Here is a 15,551-nt window from a genome sequence, read left to right on the forward strand (position 1 = left end):
TGAGTGGAACCTATCGTATACCCGTTTTCGATACGTGTATTTCGGCGAGAAAACGATATAGCTTTGCATTTGCTTATGTTGAGAGCCATTCCATTTTCCGAACACCACAGTTGGAGTTCGTCTATATCGGCTTGAAGCGCACAACAATCGAGATGCGATGAGATTACTTTAAATATTTTTAGGTCGTCAGCATACAGTAACTGGCCCGATTTTAGCCGACTACATAGGTCGTTTATAAACAGTACAAAGATTAAAGGTCCAAGTACACTTCCTTGCGGGACACCGGACGTAATGGTAAACGCGCGTGAACGAGAGCTATTCAATCTGACGAAGGCCTTTCGTCCACTTAAATATGAGTGTATCCATTGCGTTATCCAGTCGGGAAAACCCAGATATTTGAATTTCTGGATAGTGAGCTCGTGGGGAACTTTGTCGAAGGCCTTAGAGAAGTCGAAATATATTGCATCTACTTGATGTCGAGCCTCGATCTCTTTCGAAATATAATTCACATACGACATTAGGTTCGATGTGGTCGATCGCTTCTTCACAAAACCGTGTTGAAAATCGGATAGCAGTGGCTGGGATGCGGCGTACAATACGTTATGGACAAGCTCTTCGAAGACTTTTCCCAAGCAGCATGCAATAGATATACTTCGGTAGTTTTCGACTTCGTGTTTGTCACCCGATTTAAATATCGGAGTGATGGCGGCCGTTTTCCATAGTTCAGGGAATGATCCCTCATGCAGTGACTTATTGAAGATCACTGCCAACGGTGCCTGCAATGACACAGCGCACTCCTTGATGAACATCGGCGATAGCCTATCCGTACCAGGTCCTTTTGAAATGTCTAATTTCTTCAATATTGCGAGGACATCGTTTTGCGAAACGACTAAAGGTGGTAGGTTAACATCGAAAGGAAGAACGCTTCGTAGAGTTTCGGGAGCAAAATTCGGCGAAGAAGAACTATGCACTCCATCAAAAAAATCGGCGAAAAGGTTTGCAGAATCATCCAGTGTATCAGCTGAACGATCTTTGAACGTCAAGTTGGTAGGAATGGCATTTGATTGCCTACGATTGCGTATGAACGACCAAAACGAGGACGGATTGTGTTGCACAAAATAGCCAGCAAGAGTTAACCGCCAGTAATTTGTATGGCGAAAGACATCTAACGCTGGTTTTCTCAAAACTAGGAACTTTTCATGAAAAACTATTTGGTACCGGTTATGAGGGATGGTGTCCGCTACTACGCCTACCAAATATTTTTTCGATTAAAGTGCTTAATTTTGAGAAATCGAGCCTTAGATGCCTTTCGCCATACTGATTTCAGAAAGTTAACTCCTAGTGTGCCGCTGTAAGCACGCTCAAAGCAGTCGATTCATTTTGAGAAATCGAACCTTAGATGCCTTTCGCCATACTGATTTCAGAAAGTTAACTCCTAATGTGCCGCTGTAAGCACGCTCAAAGCAGGCGATTCATAGCGCCTAGATGTGGAAGCTGCTAGTAGAATATCAGCCACTGCCAATAATTCATTTGCGCACCAATAAATTGGATCAATCAATAAGCAAAAACGGCCGCTATGAAACGAACAGATCGAGCCACCGTAGACATGTTCTGTCAAAACAACACGAATAGAAATACGCATATACAGTGCCGCCGTTGTTTTGATGCGGTAAGTCCAAAATGAGTTACCTTGATTGATCCATTCACCATGAGTATACTTCAACAACGACAGTTGCTCCATTAAATACAATCTGTCTATGAAAATGCAATGAATCGCCTGCTTTGAGCGTGCTTACAGCGGCACACTAGGAGTTAACTTTCTGAAATCAGTATGGCGAAAGGCATCTAAGGATCGATCTCTCAAAATTAAGCACTTTAATCGAAAAAATATTTGGTAGACGTAGTAGCGGACACCACCCTTCATAACCGGTACCAAATAGTTTCTCATGAAAAGTTCCTAATTAATCGACTGCTTTGAGCGTGCTTACAGCGGCACACTAGGAGTTAACTTTCTGAAATCAGTATGGCGAAAGGCATCTAAGGTTCGATTTCTCAAAATTCAGCACTTTAATTGAAAAAATATTTGGTAGGCGTAGTAGCGGACACCATCCCTCATAACCGATACCAAATAGTTTTCATGAAAAGTTCCTAATTTTGAGAAAACCAGCGTTAGATGTCTTTCGCCATACAAATTTCTGGCAGTTAACTCTTGCTGGCTATTTTGTGCATATACTATAGCGCCTGGATGTGGCTGCGGCGAGTAGAAAATCAGCCACTGCCAATAATTCATTTTGAGAAAACCCTCGTTAGATGTCTTTCGCCGTACAAATTTTCGGCGGTTAACTCATGCTGGCTATTTGCGCATATACGATAGCGCCTGGATGTATAAGCGGCGGGTAGAAAATCAGTCACTGCCAAAAATTTATTCAAGGAATACCAGATCATTTTCAAAATCTCTTTATTCCCACTATTGTTTCTAAAAATATGAAATAGCCAGATATTTCACTGATGGTTCTCACATTAACAGATCTACTGGCTTTGTTGTTTCCTACGAAAATTCGACAACTTTCCGAAAACTTCAAGAACCGAGCTCGGTATGGTCCAATGCACCGAGTTCATCATTGACGTTTGAGCGATTTGATTTGTTATTGATCAAACATCTGAGCATTTTGTTTCAATCTCTAATATTGAGCTTTCCACATGCGGATATAACGTACAATACAATTAAAAGGCGTTTAAAAAGTTTTTCTATATTACACAAAATCCCAACTAACAATTTTGGTGCTAAAATAAAAGCAGCCAATGCTGAATAAAAGAAAAGCCTCCGCAAATAATCCCTTAAACTTCAACTCGGCTATTATCCAAATATCTATCAGCTAGTCAGTTTGTGCCGAATATATTTCATCTTTTGTCGTTTATGCAGCTTTCATATAGTCATAAAACGATTGTGCCACGTTTGGCCTAAAGTCGTTTGGCCTAATGCCGTTTGGCATAAGGTCGTTTGGCCTAAAGTCATTTGGCCTAATGGTCGTTTGGCCTAATGGACGATTGGCCTAATGGTCGTTTGGCCTAATGGTCGTTTGGCATAATAGGTACATATAGGCGTAAACGATTGAAATATATTGTTTATATGAAATTATTTTTGTAGGTGCAAAATAAAGCCATGTGCAGTGATCAAAAAGCGAAATGCAAACTAACGTTAAAATATTGCAAATCACTTTTACAGTACAATAAAACCAGGAATTTATAAAAAGGAAGGTATAAAAAACAATGAATCAGATATGTTTTGGCAATGTCGACATATGAAAACCACGGGACTGACACTTGTATACCTCCACCACAGTTCATTTCGTAGCCAACATAGAAAATTCCGCACTGACAGCCATAAGAAGAATCATGGGAAAGAAAGAGATAGGTGCGTTCCACACTGACAGTTCCATAAACGACAAGCAGAAGAAACGAGACTGCATCTACACTACGAAAACACAACCAAAACATCAGACCCCTGATGAAAACAGTATAACTTGAAAGAACTGATTATGCTTTAAAGAAGGCATCAACATTTTTGGAAAATGCTTGTCATATGCAATACCAAAGCAACATGCAATAAAACTTGAAAGGAAAGCACATGCTTTAAAGAAGGTGTCAACCATAGAATAAAGATTGTATGTTTCCTATACAATGTCAAAACTGTAAAACTCAAAATACAAACCCCAATCGATTTTGGCATCACGTTCAGAACATTTATGTTGCCAAAATCGAATGGTTTTTGTTTTCTTGTGATACTTTAACATTTCTTCACTTTTTGTTACGCTAGCCACACTGTGACCCTTTTTACATTAAGATACTCATTTTCTTTTATTTATGTTGTAAAACTATGTTGATTTTTCTCAAAATTGAGCCCACAGAATTTTATTTCGAAATGAAACCCAATTTTAATCATCTTTGAGGGAATTAATGATTCTTCGGCGGAAACATGTTGTTTTATTTTTAAAATCAAAATCTTTATCCAAAATATTATTTTTCAGGCAAATTATACATTAAAGAAAGTGAGTTTCCAAACAAAACATCAAAAACTGTACTCCAGGCAATATTCGGCTAAAATTGAATTAAATCGCTTATCAGCAGAGTGAACCCAAACTTATGGCCATATAGTGAATGAACTTAAACTTTTGGCCGCCAGCCGTCTCCTAATAAAGAAAATAATAATAATAACAATAAAAAAAACTTTAGCCAATGCATACTATGCACTTGAGTAAACATTTTGATTTTTAAAATAAAACAAAAATTTTCCGCCGTAAATCATCAATGCCCCTCAAAGATGATTAAAATTGGGTTCCATATCACTTTCATTTCGAAATTTGTGGGGCTCAATTTAGAGAAAAATCAACATATTTTTACAACATAATAATAAGACAAATGAGTATCTAAATGTAATATTTTAGTACATAAAAATTGGAAATTGTTAGACCTGCAGTGCAAAATCTGCTCATATTCTTTGTATCGAGCCAACAATACCCGAAATCGGATGTAAGACGGCGAAAATACGACCAAAAACTTTTGCCTATATTTTTCGAAGGTGAACCCAAACTTTTGACCGGGAGTGTACATATCGTATGTGACTGACGATGACTATCGGATAATGTTGTTGTACACCAATAATAGTAATGTGAACATTTTCACATATTTTACTAGAAAGAATAATTTACGTTTTTCAAATTATGCCAAACGACCATTAGGCCAAACAACCATTAGGCCAAACAACCATTAGGCCAAACGACTTTAGGCCAAATGACCATTAGGCCAAACGGCCTTATGCCAAACGTCATTAGGCCAAACAACTTTAGGCCAAATGACCTACAACCCATAAAACAGCTCTGTCTGAATTAGCAACAAAGCTTATCGGTTAAGAGCTCATGTATGTAACTGAGTTGCTTGTTAGCAACTTCCCATATTACGGTGGGTAGCATTCACATTGAAAACGTTTTGGCTGTTGTTATAGCACTAACAATATAGCGTAATGGCGCTATAAATGAACTAACGAAGCTTTTAGGCAACTTCTGTATCTTTGAAGATTATACAACGTTTAAGTAAACCTTATACTGCTTCTTTTACTAGCTTATCAGGATGGAACGTCAAAACCGCAATGTTTACATTTGATTTTTGTTGCCGGAGCTATGTATGAGCTATTGATTTCTGTAATGCAGCTACAAAGGTATTCACCTGCTCTTATAGCAACTGACAAAGCGCTGTCATTAATGCTAGCAGATAGTGTAAGAAAACAAGCCATTTAGAAGCGATATTTCTGTTGACGGCTACTGTTAAACGATTAGCAACAGAGTAGCATCTATACAGATCGAGAAAATGTTGCCTAAAAACAATTTCAGCCATTGATTATGCATAAAAGTTAGCCAACAGAACATGCTGATAGATGTTTGAATAATGGTTGAAATAATGCTGAAAGTATAATTTTTTAGCTTATGTGCTAAAAGCAGCATGTATGCCTCTTTCTTACGTTTATACAGCATGAATCTGAAAATAGCGTTAGTAAAACAACCTATAGGGTATCCGAAGAAACACATCCATAATTTTCTTTGTTGTTTACATATGTCAAAGTGATGGTGATGACAAGGCAGCGGCCATTGAATCAGGAGATCAGGAGTTCTAATCTAGGTAGCAACAAAATTGATATTTGAGTTTTCAAAAAAAAAAAACATTAAATAAACTCCGAAATTTACTATCCTCTCGAATAATATTTAATCAAATTGAATTCAGTGGCTGTATAAAACTTATAAACACTTTGCATGTATTGTTTTGTAAATCACAAAAGTGAAAAAAATTAAAGAAATTCAAATGAAAAAAATATTCCCCCTACATACATGTGCTACAGGTTAACTTACCTCTTGATATATATCCGCATTATTGAAGAAGTTGAATACAGAACTATGTGGTGATCGTGGCCAAAATGCAGGAGGCGGTGATCGCACCATGTGTTCGTGAACCTGTGGTAGTGACATAGGGTCTGTTTCCGAACTTGCATCTTGGAGATCCTACGAATAAATTATAAACTTGTTCAGCATACATAGTCCATTTTAAGAAAACAATAACTTTTATACTGCCGTTGGCTTATATAGTAATTTGAAAGTCACCCCCTGAGTCTTGCACTTAAAGTATCTTGCCAAGCACTTTCTATTGTGATATTTTAAAATATATGGGAACAATGTGTATCCCATTATGTAACAATGTTGGATCCCAGCACGAAAGTCTTTTGTATATTTACTATATTTGATATGTAAAGCATCGAGAGCCTATAGGCTGTTCAAATGCATAAAACAAACCACTGCCAATAATTCATTTTGAGCTAAGAGCGGCCAGCGAGTTCACCGAACCTAAACCCTATGAATTTCATTGTCTGGAGCAGAGGTTCCCAAACTTTTGGATATGCGACCCACCTAGCAGAATTACATTTTGCTTGCGACCCACCAGGTACCAGATGTATTGATTTTGTGAAATTAGATAAAAATGAGTTCGCGTTAGATTGGACAAATCATAATAAATTGCTTTTTACCCCATCATTGTATTTGTCCAAATTTCGTCAATTTTTTTCAATTGGATGTGGATTGGATTTGGATGGGATTTGAATTGAATTTGGGTTGGATTTGGATCGGATTTGAAATTTATTCAGATTGGATTTGAATTGAATTTCGATTTGATTAGGATTGGATTTGAATTAGATTTGGATTGGATTTTAAATTGATTTGGATTTGATTTAGATTGGATTTGAATTGGATTAGGATTGGTTTTGGATTGAGTTTGGGGCTTAGATTTGGATTGTATAGGACTTCTTTCTACTTGCCCGAAAATCGTATAACAAAAAAAGGCCGTTGACCTCGTTTGATGTTCTTTGATCATCCAATCATAACTTAGATCCTAATTTAAAATATGGATTAGATTTGTGGGACAAAATAGTAACAAAATTATGAATTAAGATTTGTTTTTCGCGACCCACCACTGAACAGCCCACGACCCCCCTGGGGGTCGCGACCCACAGTTTGGGAACCTCTGGTCTGGAGTATGTTGGAGGCTGCATCTGCTCTAAAGCATCATGTTTTTTTGTACAAGTGCTGAAGCAACATCTTGGGGCATTTTGTAAATTGGTCATTTAACCCTTCTAGCACTTCTTGTCAAATGTTCCCTTAAATGTGCTGTCGCTTGATATGTTAGTTCGTACATTTCTGTACAAGTATAACTCATGGCATGTCATTTACCGAAACGAATTCTGCCATTATCCCCTTCCCAGTAATTTCCCATGGAAGTACATATTGCTTTTTGGCTTCGGGGCCGTACACATATTACGTAAGCACTTATGGAGGGAGGGGGGGTCTGTTGTTTTCTTACGTACCACACAAATAAAAAATCATTTGTATGAATAAAATCTTACATGGGGGGTGGGGGATCGAAAAATCCTGAAAAATTGCTTACGTAATATGTGTACGACCCCTTCCATCAAAGCGAGTATCACGTCAACATAGTTCTACCCATTCTTAAAATAACCTGCTTTCGGATACGGCCGGCGCTAACCAGTTTTTACACATTGCAGATTCCAAAAGATTCCTTCGGAAATTTCTTCGTAAAGGGCTACAAGACTTAAGCCCCGAACGCAATTCAGAGGAACGGCGACGGAAACGGCTTTGCTGCGTCGCAGCATGCGTGAAATAATAGAAATGTGACCAGATAAATTTTGTGTGAACGCGGGACAAGAAAAAGTTAATAGTTTAATATGTTTTATTACATTATTCATGGGTAAGGCACCCATAAATTGCCCCCACCCTAGATTTCGCCCACCAATTTTAAAATCTTAATTTCTCGTAAGCTAATTGTTGAACCAAGATCGACATAGGCGCACGGATCAAGAAAGCAAGGGCTGTCTTTGCGAGTTCAAGAAATACCTGGAAAATCAGGCAGCTAAGTGAACGCACCAAACTACGAATTTTCAACTCTAACGTGAAATCTGTGCTGTTATACGCTAGCGAAACATGGTGTGTATCAGTGGAGAACACTCAACGGCTGCAGGTGTTCATTAACAGATGCCTGCGGTATATAATTCGGGCCTGGTGGCCTCACAACTGGGTCTCAAACAACGAGCTCCATCGTCGTTGTCACCAGAGGCCGATAGCAACAGAAATTCGGGATCGGAAGTGGGGCTGGGTCTACGTAGGGGCGGAAACGAAATCTGTAAACAAGCATTAGACTGGAACCCAGCGGGACATCGCAGCAGAGGCAGCTCCGGAGGAAATAAAAGAAGTCGACCGAAATCTAACCTGGCAACAGGTTAAAGCGATAGCCGGGCAAGGATGGAGATCTTTCAGGTCGGCGCTTTGCACCACCGGAGGTGTACAGGATCCATAAGTAAGTAAGTAATTGTTAAAAGCAGTTAAAGTTCAGGTTTTTCATTCAATGATAGAACAATTTTGGGAAAACTTGAAGTTCAACAGTTTTCAACAACTAGTTTACGGGAAATTAGGATTTTAATATGGGTGGGCAAAAACTGGGCAATTTCTGGGTGTGCGCTTAAATCAAATCTACCATTTTTTTTATTTGTTACCGAAGCTTAGTTTGCTAACTGTTCGATAAACGGCAACTCATTTTAGAAGTCAAAGCTTTCTTCAAACATTGAATGTGCAGCTCCTTGTCCAATATCTGCAAAACTGTTGCAATTATCGAATTGCAGTTAAAAAGCGTAGCAGTTAAATGACTTTCAGCTCTTGATCGTCTAGTGTATAGAATTTCGTTAGAAATTTTTTTTTTTCGTAGGGATGAAAGCCATGATATCGAATCTCGAAAATTGTTTTCCGAGTAACCTAAATAACTCTTTTTTAAATACCTAACAAAAGTAGATACTGAGATTATGAATTAATCAGATCATATTTTTCTAAAAGTCTATTCTGGTTGAAGTTTTCATCTTTAGGAATATGGTCCATTAGTTCCAATTTATTTCCAAACAGGTGATACTGAATAGATATCTGCTCAGAAAATCAAAAGTTCTGTCTTATTTCAGATCGCTTGCAATTCTACAGGCAGAGCATCGTGCTTCAGTTTTGCATGTAGAATCGCATCGTTCCGCTTATTCGCCAAAAAAGATTTCGCTTCAAAAAGCACTGAAACCCAATAAAAGCGTATTTTATGTTACCTATGGATTTATTTTCCATTGTTTTAAGTAAAGAAAGTAAATTCGATTAATTCAACGAAGAATAACACGTAGAAATCAAGCAATGATGCAAACCGCGAGTCGAATCATGAACGATTCTCTGTGCCATGAGTCGGGTGGTGTTTGTCTCGCGTTTGATTTAAAATTTGGAAAAGATTCAAAAATTTGAGTTTTTCCCAACACTGCTATCGATATCCAATATCAACAAAGTAAAGGTCGTCTTCTAACAGGGACAGATTTTCCGCAAGATTTTGGTCCGCATGGCATTTAAATGGAGTGGAATTTAGAACGTTCCGTGTCAAAATCCAAGCATACCAAGAAATCCAAGAAATACATGGAAGCACAATCTGCTTACAAGATTCCCAGGGTATAAGGCTTGGGTAAAACAAACTATGATCCATATGCCATGCCTTACAAAACGTTAGCCAAAATTATACATTTTTATAATCTAATAATTTCCTAAATGTTTAACGTATATTAATTATCATGTGATTTTTCTTTGATTTATTCTGGATTTTTTGAAACATGTTGCGAGTGGTTTGGTGGCAAATTGAAGTCACACGATCAAAAATACGAGCGAAAAAAAATCGTGTAAAAACAAAATCCTGTGTACTAAGTAATAGCTATCAATGTATTCAATTTTTTTGTATTTCGCGGGACATTATCTAGAAATAAGCTGAAGGCGGGACGTTTCGCGGGACGATTTTCATCGCGGGACAAATAGTGGAAATGCGGGACTGTCCCGCGAAACGCGGGACGTATGGTCACATTAGAAATGACAGTTATGCGTTACTTCAGTATCGAATGGCGTGCCCTTGAAAACTCGAGTACTTTGAAATTTGGATTCCGTGAGAAGTGCCCTTAAAGTAAAAAATCAAATATCTTCAACAGTTATTGTTATTAGGGGTGAACATTTATGACTATGTTTGAAAACTTGATCTCATGCAAGGGGCCCTCGGCTACAAAGAAATACCATGCTGAGGCTGGCTGGGTTCGATTCCCGGTGCCGGTCTAGGTAATTTTCGGATTGGAAATTGTCTCGACTTCCCTGGGCATAAAAGTATCATCGTGTTAGCCTCATGATATACGAATGCAAAAATGGTAACATGGCTTAGAAACCTCGCAGTTAATAATGAATCGCCTGCTTCGAGCGTGCTTACAGCGGCACACTAGGAGTTAACTTTCTGAAATCAGTATGGCGAAAGGCATCTAAGGTTCGATTTCTCAAAATTAAGCACTTTCATCAAAAAAATATTTGGTAGGCATGGTAGCGGACACCTTCCTACATAATCGGTACCAAATAGTTTTTCATGAAAAGTTTCTTATTTTGAGAAAACCCGCGTTAGATGACTTTCGACATACAAATTTCTGGCGGCTAACTCTTGCTGGCTATTTTGCGCATATACTATAGCGCCTGGATGTGATGGCGGCGAGTAGAAAATCAGCCACTGCTAATAATTCATTGTGGAAGTGCTGAATGAACACTAATATGGGGGACACACTTGTGGTATTCGTACCATGGTACAAAAATCTTGAAATGAGTGCCATACCAATGAATTATTGGCAGTGGCTGATTTCCTACCCGCCGCAGCCACATCCAGGCGCTATAGTATATGCGCAAAATAGCCAGCAAGAGTTAACCGCCAGAAATTTGTATGGCGAAAGACATCTAACGCTGGTTTTCTCAAAATTAGGAACTTTTCATGAAAAACTATTTGGTACCGGTTATGAGGGATGGTGTCCGCTACTATGCCTACCAAATATTTTTTAGATTAAAGTGCTTAATTTTGAGAAATCGAACCTTAGATGCTTTTCGCCATACTGATTTCAGAAAGTTAACTCCTAGTGTGACGCTGTAAGCACGCTCAAAGCAGTCGATTCATTATTGTCTTCATTAAAGATAGGCTTGAAATTATTTTCTTGTCGCCTTGTACCATGGTACGAATACCACAAGTGTGTGCCCCATATAAGCTGCGAGGCGGCCCTGTCCCAGTGTGGGGATGTAATCCAATAAGAAGAAGAAGATAGGGAGCGTCCACAAATTACGTAACGCTTAGAGGGGAAGGGGGAGTCGAGCGAAGTGTGACGATCCATACAACATATTCAGATGTTTCATACAAAGAGTGTGGGGGAGGGGGAGGGGGATTTGAAAACGATCAATGAATTATTGGCAGTGGCTGATTTTCTACCCGCCGCAGCCACATCCAGGCGCTATAGTATATGCACAAAATAGCCAGCAAGAGTTAACCGCCAGAAATTTGTATGGCGAAAGACATCTAACGCTGGTTTTCTCAAAATTAGGAACTTTTCATGAAAAACTATTTGGTACCGGTTATGAGGGATGGTGTCCGCTACTACGCCTACCAAATATTTTTTCGATTAAAGTGCTTAATTTGGAGAAATCGAACCTTAGATGCCTTTCGCCATACTGATTTCAGAAAGTTAACTCCTAGTGTGCCGCTGTAAGCACGCTCAAAGCAGTCGATTCATTGTTGCGTTACGTAATAAATTAATGGATCTTCCCATATGTACAAAATGTAAAAGATTTAGTTCGAAAAATGTATTGGAAGTAACCACTTCCTTCGGAGGCGACCCCAGTTGCTTAGAAAGGCGCTTTCCCTAGTAAGCTACGAAGAAGGCTAACTTAGTGGGAACTGAGCCCAAATGACCAACACTACACTAGTAAATCTGCACTCTATTGCATCTGCATATATAGTTAATACATCACATTTTCAAAATTGATAAGTACCTGTGTCATTAAAATCAAAATAGCATCATCGGACTCTGTGTCGTCAGTATAATCTAGCACACTTTCTCTACTTGCTAGAACCTTCTGAATGAATGGGTTATCGTTTCTGGACAGTCTGAAAAAAAAGACGGAAGTTTCATTTTGTTTACATTTAATTTCAAAAAAAGATTGTATACGATTCTCAGTTAAATCATTTTGCGACCATTTTAAAGTATGCTTATTTACTGTCATTACATTTAGGACCTGTCTCATTTAGAGAATTAAACTGAAATCAAACTTAAAAGTGACATTTCAATAATTATCGAATAACCCTGGTCGCAGAGCATCAGCACCTTCTTCAGAATGCTTGGAACGGTGGGTGCAGTTGACCTCCACAAACGTCAAATCAGAGACTTGCCAGCAGGCAAGCTGGCGGCCATTACCGCTCGCGGAAAACTGGATATACATTAAAGTGCAGTTATATGGAAAAACGCAAACTTCATCCAATAAAGTGAAATCAAGGTTTTTCTGAATCGTTTTGGGACCCAAATCAACTGTGCATGATATGCACTCGATTGGTTGCGTCATCCCATCGCATACAATTTATATGGAGATTGGTATGGGAAAACGTACTTTTTTACGTTTTGCCTTTCTCGTATACTGCCACTAACCGCAAGTCGAGCACATCTGTAAATGGAGCCTCATATCCAGTTTTCCGCGAGCGGTAATGGCCGCCAGCTTGCCTGCGGGTTAGTCTCTGATTTGACGTTTCTGGAGGTCAACTGCACCCACCATTCGAGCATTTTGATCAATGTGGTAGGGGAACGGTTCGCCACTTCATCTCATAGCTCCTATTTCCATCCCATCAAAAACAAAGCAATGGAAAAGAATTTGGTTTGTTTATTATTTTTGTGATTTTTTTCAGCAGTGAGCACGCATGTTGACAAAAAGAAGCGACGAATTTGGTGCCGTATTTCTTTGTTTAGCGATGAGATGGATATATGTACAGTGAGATGGAGATCGGAACAGTTCCCCTATATAAGAAGGCTTGAATTCACTGAATCAGCACCTTAGTATATGCAACATTTGGTCAGAATGCTCGGAGCGGTGGGTGCAGTTGACCTCCAGACACGTCAAATCAGAGACTGAGCCGCAAGCAAGCTGGCGGCCATTACCGCTCGCGGAAAACTGGATACAGATGTGTTCGACTTGCGATCAAGATCAAGAGGAAACCGAAGACGTTAAGGGCCGAAAATAAGGCACAGGAGAATGAGGGTAGCAAGAAGTCTATGGTAGGCGAAAATCGCTCCAGGGGCGATGGCCTAGTCATCAAGATGGACGAGGCTAAGTGCTGGGCTGCATCCCAGTGGAGCAGGTTTAGCGGCGTTACCACTGTGATTTTGCAGCAAGCTTAAACGCCGGGCACTTCGAATCCCCCATGGGGTGCTTGCTGTTCGCAGCTTTGCTGGAACAAATCAAACAATTGGGAGGGTTCGTGCAGCATTGTGCCTTATATGTCCATCCAATCCGCAGCGTCGGAAGAGCTTGCTTCTATCAGGGCTTTTGCAGTCCATTGTGATTTTGCAGCACGCTTAAACGCCGGGCACTTTGAACCCCATGTGGTGCTTGCTGTTCGCAGCTTTGCTGGAACAAATCAAACAATTGGGAGGTTCATGCAGCATTGTGCCTTATGTCCCTCAATCCGCAGCGTCGGCAGAGATTGCTTCTGTCAGGGCCTTTGCCGGTCCCATTGCTTGCCCCGGTTCCAGGCACTTCAAGCAAACTTCGGGTTGCTCGTATATGCCCACAGGGCACCGACCATCCACCTTGACGCTCCCTAACGGCTACCTTGGAGGCGTCCGCTGCAGATAGCCGAACCAATGCTACCTGTGTGTCCCTGCCGGACCTTTCCGCCAGCCGAACGACTACGGTGGGAGTCTCCACTTCACACTGTCGCCGCAGTGCCGTGACGGCCTTCGACTTCGGAGACCTGGACGATCTTTAACCCCTTGGATTCACCTCCGTCGAGGTGCCCTCACCTTGACCGTCTCGCCTAAGACTTCCTCCGCCAACTTCTTGTAGGCGGCGCCCTTTTCGAGACGCCCCGATTCAGCTCGAGGATCATCTCGCCCGTCAGGTGCGTCTTATTCGACGTACGTCGGCGCCGAGTTCACCGAGCTTGACGTCACTCCTCATTGCCTTCAAGACGTCCGAGTACTTAGTCTACCTAGACTGAGGCCCAAAGGATTCGCAAACTCAGGCAAGGTCAGATCGACCGAGGGCGTGCCAGCGAAGACGGTGGTGCCAAAGTCTGCCCAGACTGAGACTCAAGTATTCGCGGGCACGTCGGGGTGACTACTCCAACAGACAGACACAAAAACAGGTGAGACAGTCTCCAGGGGACGAGCTCCCTGGGGCCGCTCAAAACGCAGAGGGTTACTTATCCCTAACAAGGGTAGTATGGCTGGGAAACTGAACCCCGTCCAGATACCTCCAAAACCGGGTGAGGAAAGATCTGAAAAGGGCCAGGGCCGTCCACGACCCTTCCCAACTTCCGAGGACATAGGGCGTGGTAAGGCCACCTGGAAAGCCGGCAATGCGCTGGCACGATACCATGATGTTCTTCTAAAAAGGGACTCACGATGTTTGATGCTGCAAGGACACGCAGCTAACCTCGAGGGTGCGTTGTGCACTGTCCCCCCTTTGAAGCATTACTTTCTGGTTGTACCAAAGGGACGATGGGCTTGGCTGCCGCCAAACGGTTTAGCAGGTCAGGGATGTAGTCCTGCTAACCCCGCACCGCCCTGGACAGCCAGGATGTCTGTTGAGCAGATTCCCCCTCCATTGCTTCGGAAGAAAAAAAACACACACACACACAGCGCTGCGAAATGGTGAGTTCGTCACATAGGTTAATACCGGAGCTAGGCACGTGGGTCAAGAAACTCCATGGGGAAGTCACTTTCCACCTGACCCAGGGCTTTACAGGCCATGGTTGCTCTAGACAGTATCTACAACGGTTCGGACACTCGGCCTCGCCCGAGTGTCGCGTGACCACATGCTTGCCACATGCTCGCGTGACCACATGTGGTCTGGACACTACCCCGGACAACCTAGTTCGGAGGATGTGTGAAGATGAAGTTGGCTGGAACGCCGTTTTATCAGCTATCGTCCAAATCGTCTCGGAGCTAGCTCAGGCGCAAATAAGAGCTGGTCCAAGGGTTCGGAGTCGGCTTCAAGGGTCATACCGGTGCCCTGTGGTCGAACTCGATCCTTTTAACGAACAAGTGGCCGTGCGAAGAACAACATGGTCGGTCGGGTTCCGAGCCCGAGGACGGAAAGGGGTCCTCGTCAAGGCTGGGGCAGGCGTAGGCACCGCGTCGGCAAGTCCCTCTGTGTGTTGGCGAATAGGCCCTATCGCAGAGAGGTCAATTTGTGGTGCACGCGGCATAATCATTCTTGATACCAGCCGTGCAGAGGGAAGCAGGTGCGAAGTCGACCCACCTTCCGAGGACATAGGGCGTGGTAAGGCCGGCAATGCGCTGGCACGATCCCATGGTGTTTTTCTTAAAAAGCGAGTCACGATGTTCGGTGCTGCAAGGGCACGCAGCTAACCTC

The 15,551-nt window shown here is 41.5% G+C and overlaps 1 protein-coding gene across 7 annotated transcripts in view; it reads right to left on the bottom strand.

The window, feature by feature from the left end:
• LOC134205271 (227 kDa spindle- and centromere-associated protein-like) overlaps positions 1–15,551 on the bottom strand; it is a 261,767-nt gene that overhangs the window by 75,857 nt on the left and 170,359 nt on the right. For 4 of the 7 annotated variants that reach the window (XM_062680373.1, XM_062680368.1, XM_062680370.1 and 1 more), the window contains one exon: positions 5,901–6,050. In XM_062680373.1, the coding sequence (XP_062536357.1) occupies positions 5,901–6,050 (150 nt within the window). Of the gene's footprint in view, positions 1–5,900; positions 6,051–11,957; positions 12,073–15,551 lie in introns of those variants that run through there. The other 3 variants (XR_009978106.1, XR_009978109.1, XR_009978107.1) reach the window with 2 other exon arrangements.

The sequence above is a fragment of the Armigeres subalbatus genome, chromosome 1, assembly GCF_024139115.2.
Source record: "Armigeres subalbatus isolate Guangzhou_Male chromosome 1, GZ_Asu_2, whole genome shotgun sequence".
NCBI lineage: Eukaryota > Metazoa > Arthropoda > Insecta > Diptera > Culicidae > Armigeres > Armigeres subalbatus.